This window comes from Uranotaenia lowii, chromosome 2, assembly GCF_029784155.1.
Source record: "Uranotaenia lowii strain MFRU-FL chromosome 2, ASM2978415v1, whole genome shotgun sequence".
Taxonomy (NCBI): domain Eukaryota; kingdom Metazoa; phylum Arthropoda; class Insecta; order Diptera; family Culicidae; genus Uranotaenia; species Uranotaenia lowii.
In genome coordinates, this window is record NC_073692.1 from 414,921,575 (window position 1) to 414,932,155 (window position 10,581).

Below are 10,581 nucleotides of genomic sequence, written 5' to 3' on the forward strand. Positions count from 1 at the left end.
ACAAAAATGACAAAAATGACAAAAATGACAAAAATGACAAAAATGACAAAAATGACAAAAATGACAAAAATGACAAAAATGACAAAAATGACAAAAATGACAAAAATGACAAAAATGACAAAAATGACAAAAATGACAAAAATGACAAAAATGACAAAAATGACAAAAATGACAAAAATGACAAAAATGACAAAAATGACAAAAATGACAAAAATGACAAAAATGACAAAAATGACAAAAATGACAAAAATGACAAAAATGACAAAAATGACAAAAATGACAAAAATGACAAAAATGACAAAAATGACAAAAATGACAAAAATGACAAAAATGACAAAAATGACAAAAATGACAAAAATGACAAAAATGACAAAAATGACAAAAATGACAAAAATGACAAAAATGACAAAAATGACAAAAATGACAAAAATGACAAAAATGACAAAAATGACAAAAATGACAAAAATGACAAAAATGACAAAAATGACAAAAATGACAAAAATGACAAAAATGACAAAAATGACAAAAATGACAAAAATGACAAAAATGACAAAAATGACAAAAATGACAAAAATGACAAAAATGACAAAAATGACAAAAATGACAAAAATGACAAAAATGACAAAAATGACAAAAATGACAAAAATGACAAAAATGACAAAAATGACAAAAATGACAAAAATGACAAAAATGACAAAAATGACAAAAATGACAAAAATGACAAAAATGACAAAAATGACAAAAATGACAAAAATGACAAAAATGACAAAAATGACAAAAATGACAAAAATGACAAAAATGACTGTTGAGATTGCCAATGGTTTAAAGAAAACAGTATGTTCTTTCTAGATTTTTGAATCGCTGTATATTGTATATTTAACGTTGGATTAAAAATCTCCTAAAAAAGATTGATCGAGGTGAGTTATGAAGTAACGAGTAGGAGATTTTGTTACTTACATTTAGTATACAAATTCATTTAAATTCTGGCGATTCTCATCAACAATAGAGGAGATGGGTATTTAGCTGTTTAGTAATAATGTTATAATTAGTTTAGCTTTCATTTAAGCTGTTAATTTGAGAAAACCTTACCGGTTCAGAAGACTCAGATCAGAGTTAACCTCAACTTAATGATCACAACTTTCTCGCACTTTCTAGTGACGTTAGGCTAGTGAATATAATAATAAATTTTACTCTAATGATCAATGAGCGAATCTGTCTAATCTTACCACAACTATTTCAGAACTAATCTAATCCGAAATGTTATATTTAAGGAAAACAGTGAATCGTTAATCAAAAACGCATGTGCACACTTTGAAATAACGATAAAAATTGCCTGTTCACTCTCGTATCTTTCTAAACCTTCATCTGTCAGTCTGTCACACGATCGTCGATCGTCGATGAGCATGATCATTCTCGATCAACCGAGGGGTTCGACTTGGCGCTGCTAACAGTCCCCCCAGGAGTGCGGTCACGCTCCGCCAGATCCGCACTACGCTGAACGCCAACGTCCGAGCACTGCCAATTTTACAGCTGGTCTTTCGTAGATACCGTGAGAAGTTTGAACCGTAGCTTTCCGGACTTGGCCATCCTTGGATGGTCCCGTTCCTATGATCCTTCCTTTAGGCCAACAGTTGCGGGGAGCATCAGGATCTGCAATCACTACAATATCACCCAGTTGAATCGGTCGAGCTGGTGCGTACCATTTTGATCTTCTTGTTAAGCATTGCAGATAGTCGTTCAGCCAGTGGCGCCAAAAAATATTCGCTAGTAATTGGGACGTGTGCCAATACTTTTTCAATGCTTTCGCGCTGTCGTCAAAGAGTGCCAGAGGTTTAATACCGTCTGATGATCCGAGAATGAAGTGATTCGGAGTTAACACAGGTGCATCTTCATCTTCGATAGACACGTAGGTCAGGGGTCTAGAATTCAATGTGCCTTCAATTTCAATCAATGCACAACGCAGCACTTCTTCAGTGGGAAGTCGGGATAGCGACATATTTTGCAAATTCTTTTTAACGGTTTCACGGATCAATCTCTCCCACGCGCCACCCATGTTGTGAGGAGGCAGGTGGATTGAATTTCCAAGTGGTGTTAGGAGATTCGATCGCAGCAATAAGGGCATTTTGATTTATTTTTACCTAGCTCGGCACTAAGCTCTTTTGCTGCTCCCTGAAAATTTGTTCCTCGGTCGCTGTATATGAAGCTTGGAACTCCTCTGCGCACCATAAACATTCTCAGTACCATAATACAGGAATCTGTGCTTAATGTTTGAGCAAGTTCGATGTATACAGCACGAGTTGTCATGCATGTTATCAAGACACTCCATCTTTTTCGGATCGACGATGAACTATTACAGAAATTGGTCCGAAATAATCGATGCCTATGTGGGTGAACGGACGACTGAAGGCTGCTAGTCTTGAATCCGGAAGATCGGCCATCGCAGGTGGCTTTGGGTTTGCATTTGCATTTTTACACATTTGACAATTACCTCTCATGCTGCGATAAACACTTCTCAATTTTGGAATGTAATATTGTAAACGAATTCGGTTGATAGCTGTTTCGTGGTTCCGGTGCAGAAGGTTCATTATGAAAGTGCTGTGCGATAAGTCTCGTCATATGATGGTCGGAAGGTAGAACTATCGGGTTTTTTGCTTCAAGATCCGTGTACTGGCACGCATTTTGTTCTACTATGAATGCGCATCACTTCGTGCTCATCTAAAAAGGGAGAAACTTGATACAATTTGCTGTGTTTATTCAATAGTTTGACAGAAGAACTGGCTTGCTGTAGTGTAAAATATTCTTCAGAAAAGGAACGCCTTTGAACTTCTCGGTACAGGAACTTTTGAGCAACTAATAACTCTTGCTGACTTAAAGGTTCGATGACACTGATATCAAGATGTAGTTCTTTCTTTTTAGGAATTTTCGGCAGACTTGCCAGGCGACGAAATTTCTGCACAGCACGAAAAATCATTGCTGTGGATCGGTACAAACGCAACCAGTTCGAAAAATTTTCAATGGGTACAATCGATGGTTGAGCTGCACAGTGTAACAACAATCTGGGACGCAGTTCTTCGTTGGTGCTGCCGATCGGTGAAGAAATCTGCGGCCATTCCGCCATCGGTCTGTAGAGGAACGTAGGTCCTTTGAACCATCTGCTGCTTGATGTTATATCGGGAACACCTTTCCACTTCGTCCCATCGTCGGCAACGTTTTCCTTGGACGGGACCCAATTCCACTCGTTGATGTCAGTTAATTCTAGGATTTCACTTACTCGTGTTCCCACAAACGGACTGTACCATCAGGTACTAATCGACAAGACCGACCAGCAGTGCCAAAGGTTTCTTTGGAAAGACGATAGATGACAAAAAATGACAAAAATGACAAAAATGACAAAAAATGACAAAAATGACAAAAATGACAAAAAATGACAAAAATGACAAAAATGACAAAAATGACAAAAATGACAAAAATGACAAAAATGACAAAAATGACAAAAATGACAAAAATGACAAAAATGACAAAAATGACAAAAATGACAAAAATGACAAAAATGACAAAAATGACAAAAATGACAAAAATGACAAAAATGACAAAAATGACAAAAATGACAAAAATGACAAAAATGACAAAAATGACAAAAATGACAAAAATGACAAAAATGACAAAAATGACAAAAATGACAAAAATGACAAAAATGACAAAAATGACAAAAATGACAAAAATGACAAAAATGACAAAAATGACAAAAATGACAAAAATGACAAAAATGACAAAAATGACAAAAATGACAAAAATGACAAAAATGACAAAAATGACAAAAATGACAAAAATGACAAAAATGACAAAAATGACAAAAATGACAAAAATGACAAAAATGACAAAAATGACAAAAATGACAAAAATGACAAAAATGACAAAAATGACAAAAATGACAAAAATGACAAAAATGACAAAAATGACAAAAATGACAAAAATGACAAAAATGACAAAAATGACAAAAATGACAAAAATGACAAAAATGACAAAAATGACAAAATTGACAAAAATGACAAAAATGACAAAAATGACAAAAATGACAAAAATGACAAAAATGACAAAAATGACAAAAATGACAAAAATGACAAAAATGACAAAAATGACAAAAATGACAAAAATGACAAAAATGACAAAAATGACAAAAATGACAAAAATGACAAAAATGACAAAAATGACAAAAATGACAAAAATGACAAAAATGACAAAAATGACAAAAATGACAAAAATGACAAAAATGACAAAAATGACAAAAATGACAAAAATGACAAAAATGACAAAAATGACAAAAATGACAAAAATGACAAAAATGACAAAAATGACAAAAATGACAAAAATGACAAAAATGACAAAAATGACAAAAATGACAAAAATGACAAAAATGACAAAAATGACAAAAATGACAAAAATGACAAAAATGACAAAAATGACAAAAATGACAAAAATGACAAAAATGACAAAAATGACAAAAATGACAAAAATGACAAAAATGACAAAAATGACAAAAATGACAAAAATGACAAAAATGACAAAAATGACAAAAATGACAAAAATGACAAAAATGACAAAAAATGACAAAAATGACAAAAATGACAAAAATGACAAAAATGACAAAAATGACAAAAATGACAAAAATGACAAAAATGACAAAAATGACAAAAATGACAAAAATGACAAAAATGACAAAAATGACAAAAATGACAAAAATGACAAAAATGACAAAAATGACAAAAATGACAAAAATGACAAAAATGACAAAAATGACAAAAATGACAAAAATGACAAAAATGACAAAAATGACAAAAATGACAAAAATGACAAAAATGACAAAAATGACAAAAATGACAAAAATGACAAAAATGACAAAAATGACAAAAAATGACAAAAATGACAAAAATGACAAAAATGACAAAAATGACAAAAATGACAAAAATGACAAAAATGACAAAAATGACAAAAATGACAAAAATGACAAAAATGACAAAAATGACAAAAATGACAAAAATGACAAAAATGACAAAAATGACAAAAATGACAAAAATGACAAAAATGACAAAAATGACAAAAATGACAAAAATGACAAAAATGACAAAAATGACAAAAATGACAAAAATGACAAAAATGACAAAAATGACAAAAATGACAAAAATGACAAAAATGACAAAAATGACAAAAATGACAAAAATGACAAAAATGACAAAAATGACAAAAATGACAAAAATGACAAAAATGACAAAAATGACAAAAATGACAAAAATGACAAAAATGACAAAAATGACAAAAATGACAAAAATGACAAAAATGACAAAAATGACAAAAATGACAAAAATGACAAAAATGACAAAAATGACAAAAATGACAAAAATGACAAAAATGACAAAAATGACAAAAATGACAAAAATGACAAAAATGACAAAAATGACAAAAATGACAAAAATGACAAAAATGACAAAAATGACAAAAATGACAAAAATGACAAAAATGACAAAAATGACAAAAATGACAAAAATGACAAAAATGACAAAAATGACAAAAATGACAAAAATGACAAAAATGACAAAAATGACAAAAATGACAAAAATGACAAAAATGACAAAAATGACAAAAATGACAAAAATGACAAAAATGACAAAAATGACAAAAATGACAAAAATGACAAAAATGACAAAAATGACAAAAATGACAAAAATGACAAAAATGACAAAAATGACAAAAATGACAAAAATGACAAAAATGACAAAAATGACAAAAATGACAAAAATGACAAAAATGACAAAAATGACAAAAATGACAAAAATGACAAAAATGACAAAAATGACAAAAATGACAAAAATGACAAAAATGACAAAAATGACAAAAATGACAAAAATGACAAAAATGACAAAAATGACAAAAATGACAAAAATGACAAAAATGACAAAAATGACAAAAATGACAAAAATGACAAAAATGACAAAAATGACAAAAATGACAAAAATGACAAAAATGACAAAAATGACAAAAATGACAAAAATGACAAAAATGACAAAAATGACAAAAATGACAAAAATGACAAAAATGACAAAAATGACAAAAATGACAAAAATGACAAAAATGACAAAAATGACAAAAATGACAAAAATGACAAAAATGACAAAAATGACAAAAATGACAAAAATGACAAAAATGACAAAAATGACAAAAATGACAAAAATGACAAAAATGACAAAAATGACAAAAATGACAAAAATGACAAAAATGACAAAAATGACAAAAATGACAAAAATGACAAAAATGACAAAAATGACAAAAATGACAAAAATGACAAAAATGACAAAAATGACAAAAATGACAAAAATGACAAAAATGACAAAAATGACAAAAATGACAAAAATGACAAAAATGACAAAAATGACAAAAATGACAAAAATGACAAAAATGACAAAAATGACAAAAATGACAAAAATGACAAAAATGACAAAAATGACAAAAATGACAAAAATGACAAAAATGACAAAAATGACAAAAATGACAAAAATGACAAAAATGACAAAAATGACAAAAATGACAAAAATGACAAAAATGACAAAAATGACAAAAATGACAAAAATGACAAAAATGACAAAAATGACAAAAATGACAAAAATGACAAAAATGACAAAAATGACAAAAATGACAAAAATGACAAAAATGACAAAAATGACAAAAATGACAAAAATGACAAAAATGACAAAAATGACAAAAATGACAAAAATGACAAAAATGACAAAAATGACAAAAATGACAAAAATGACAAAAATGACAAAAATGACAAAAATGACAAAAATGACAAAAATGACAAAAATGACAAAAATGACAAAAATGACAAAAATGACAAAAATGACAAAAATGACAAAAATGACAAAAATGACAAAAATGACAAAAATGACAAAAATGACAAAAATGACAAAAATGACAAAAATGACAAAAATGACAAAAATGACAAAAATGACAAAAATGACAAAAATGACAAAAATGACAAAAATGACAAAAATGACAAAAATGACAAAAATGACAAAAATGACAAAAATGACAAAAATGACAAAAATGACAAAAATGACAAAAATGACAAAAATGACAAAAATGACAAAAATGACAAAAATGACAAAAATGACAAAAATGACAAAAATGACAAAAATGACAAAAATGACAAAAATGACAAAAATGACAAAAATGACAAAAATGACAAAAATGACAAAAATGACAAAAATGACAAAAATGACAAAAATGACAAAAATGACAAAAATGACAAAAATGACAAAATTGACAAAAATGACAAAAATGACAAAAATGACAAAAATGACAAAAATGACAAAAATGACAAAAATGACAAAAATGACAAAAATGACAAAAATGACAAAAATGACAAAAATGACAAAAATGACAAAAATGACAAAAATGACAAAAATGACAAAAATGACAAAAATGACAAAAATGACAAAAATGACAAAAATGACAAAAATGACAAAAATGACAAAAATGACAAAAATGACAAAAATGACAAAAATGACAAAAATGACAAAAATGACAAAAATGACAAAAATGACAAAAATGACAAAAATGACAAAAATGACAAAAATGACAAAAATGACAAAAATGACAAAAATGACAAAAATGACAAAAATGACAAAAATGACAAAAATGACAAAAATGACAAAAATGACAAAAATGACAAAAATGACAAAAATGACAAAAATGACAAAAATGACAAAAATGACAAAAATGACAAAAATGACAAAAATGACAAAAATGACAAAAATGACAAAAATGACAAAAATGACAAAAATGACAAAAATGACAAAAATGACAAAAATGACAAAAATGACAAAAATGACAAAAATGACAAAAATGACAAAAATGACAAAAATGACAAAAATGACAAAAATGACAAAAATGACAAAAATGACAAAAATGACAAAAATGACAAAAATGACAAAAATGACAAAAATGACAAAAATGACAAAAATGACAAAAATGACAAAAATGACAAAAATGACAAAAATGACAAAAATGACAAAAATGACAAAAATGACAAAAATGACAAAAATGACAAAAATGACAAAAATGACAAAAATGACAAAAATGACAAAAATGACAAAAATGACAAAAATGACAAAAATGACAAAAATGACAAAAATGACAAAAATGACAAAAATGACAAAAATGACAAAAATGACAAAAATGACAAAAATGACAAAAATGACAAAAATGACAAAAATGACAAAAATGACAAAAATGACAAAAATGACAAAAATGACAAAAATGACAAAAATGACAAAAATGACAAAAATGACAAAAATGACAAAAATGACAAAAATGACAAAAATGACAAAAATGACAAAAATGACAAAAATGACAAAAATGACAAAAATGACAAAAATGACAAAAATGACAAAAATGACAAAAATGACAAAAATGACAAAAATGACAAAAATGACAAAAATGACAAAAATGACAAAAATGACAAAAATGACAAAAATGACAAAAATGACAAAAATGACAAAAATGACAAAAATGACAAAAATGACAAAAATGACAAAAATGACAAAAATGACAAAAATGACAAAAATGACAAAAAATGACAAAAATGACAAAAATGACAAAAATGAAAAAAATGACAAAAATGACAAAAATGACAAAAATGACAAAAATGACAAAAAATGACAAAAAATGACAAAAATGACAAAAATGACAAAAATGACAAAAATGACTAAAATGACAAAAATGACCCAAAATTGACACAAAAATGTCACAAAAATGTTACAGAAATGACACAAAGATGACTTAAAAATGACACAATTTTTTTTTCTGGTTTGGATGCATTCTTTTCCACTACTTTTGAGATTAGTTTTTTCCAATAATTTTGAATGGAAAATTTGTTTTTGAGAAAAAGGAGGGAATCAAATAAAACTAGAAAATGCATCTCCAAAAGCCAGTAGAAATTAAAATCATAAGAAGATTAAGTTGATTATATTAGGTGTTATAAAAGTCAAATGAAATCAAATCACTGAAAAGCTTAAGTAAGTTTAAATAAATCGGACAAAAACAATGAAAGTTCGAAGCAGAGAACGGGAATACGAAAGCTCATTCAAATGGCAATAATCATTAATTTCCCTGCTAAACTAATATAGCGCTCGCTGGCTGGAAATTTTCATGCCAGGCAAACAAATTGCAGTCCGTAGCGGTCCATTTTGCGTGAATAATGGCTGCACCATTCGCTTCTCTCTGGGTGTAGATATTGTTGTTACACCCACTACCGGTTGTTGCTAAGGGAATTCATTTGATGGTGGAAGTATAAATCCATTTTCATTTCAGGAAATGCCCTCCGGGAAATCGAAGCGAATATCAGCGCGGTCGTCGTCGTCGTCCAAAAGGAATGAACGTCAGGACCATTTCATTAAGTGTGAAAATGGATTAGTTGGATCTATTGGGACGGTGATAGGTTTTCGGAGGCGACGTGACGTGAGAAAGCATTTGGAAGTTTGACGGAGCGCCGATTCAGACGTTTTGGCGAGATTCTTTTCTGATCCTAGAGCGCCTAGCTGCTAGGACGAGAAAAGAATCGCGACACCAACGCAACGTCTAGTTCACTCCGGGGAAATTAAGCCAAATAGCGTTGACAGCTTCGAGAGCTTTCTGGGAGAAGATTTATACATTATCATGCCTCTGGAATTACTAAACGGCAATCTTGAGGTTGGCCAGTGGGAAGAGAATATTTTTGATTTAATTAAAAAACTACCGTTTATGTGGACAATTTACATGGTTTTCAATTTTACTAGCATAAAACCCATATGTACATATTTTGATAAAAATAAAACTTTGCCTTACCTTTGAAAAAAGAACACTTAAAGGATATAACTGATATAACGGCTCCAGTTTCTTATACAAAGTTGGATATCTTTCGGAATAAAAAGTCGATTTTTGACTGGCTCTCACCACTCCGCACCTTGCTTCCGCATAAACGATACTCGCAAAACCGAAATGACGAAAAATCGAAAAATGTCTCAGTCCTTTCAGTCCTACAATCTTTTTAAATACTCACCCACTAGGGGTCGTTTTTGTCTCGATTGCTGACTCCCACCGACGCGTTGGTCTGATGAATGCTCTGTTCTACAAAATCGACGTTATGATAACATAATTTTCATTCAATCACCCTACTGTACGATTAGTTTCTTTCGTCTTCTGTTTCCTATAATTTCTTTCGAGCTCGTCCGTCTAGAGACATCTGATTGTTTCCAAATCAGCAAGGTTATTGAAATGTTCTCACCTTAAAGCATCAAAGACAACTAAATTCCTGCCTCCTTTGTTAACAGCGGCTCTGGGACGCGAGCGAATGACAGGGAGAAATTCAGCAGCAATGGCGAGTCGAATTTGACAAATTAATTCTTCTGCTGATGTCGTATAGATTCGTTGATTACCGTCAAACGGGGCATCATGCAACAGCGGGGTTCGTTGCAACATTTATATAACACTACATTGAATCAATTTTTAATTTAATGTAATGTAATAATGTTATCTTTTAATGATAAC

General features: G+C 29.7%; 1 protein-coding gene across 1 annotated transcript in view; it reads left to right on the top strand.

Annotated features, from left to right (window-relative positions):
* LOC129743418 (uncharacterized) overlaps positions 1–1,401 on the top strand; it is a 29,007-nt gene extending 27,606 nt beyond the window's left edge. Inside the window, exon 6 of the mRNA XM_055735452.1 lies at positions 1,373–1,401. Within this exon, the coding sequence (XP_055591427.1) occupies positions 1,373–1,401 (29 nt within the window). The remainder of the gene's footprint in view (positions 1–1,372) is intronic.
* The last annotated feature ends 9,180 nt before the right edge of the window (positions 1,402–10,581 follow it).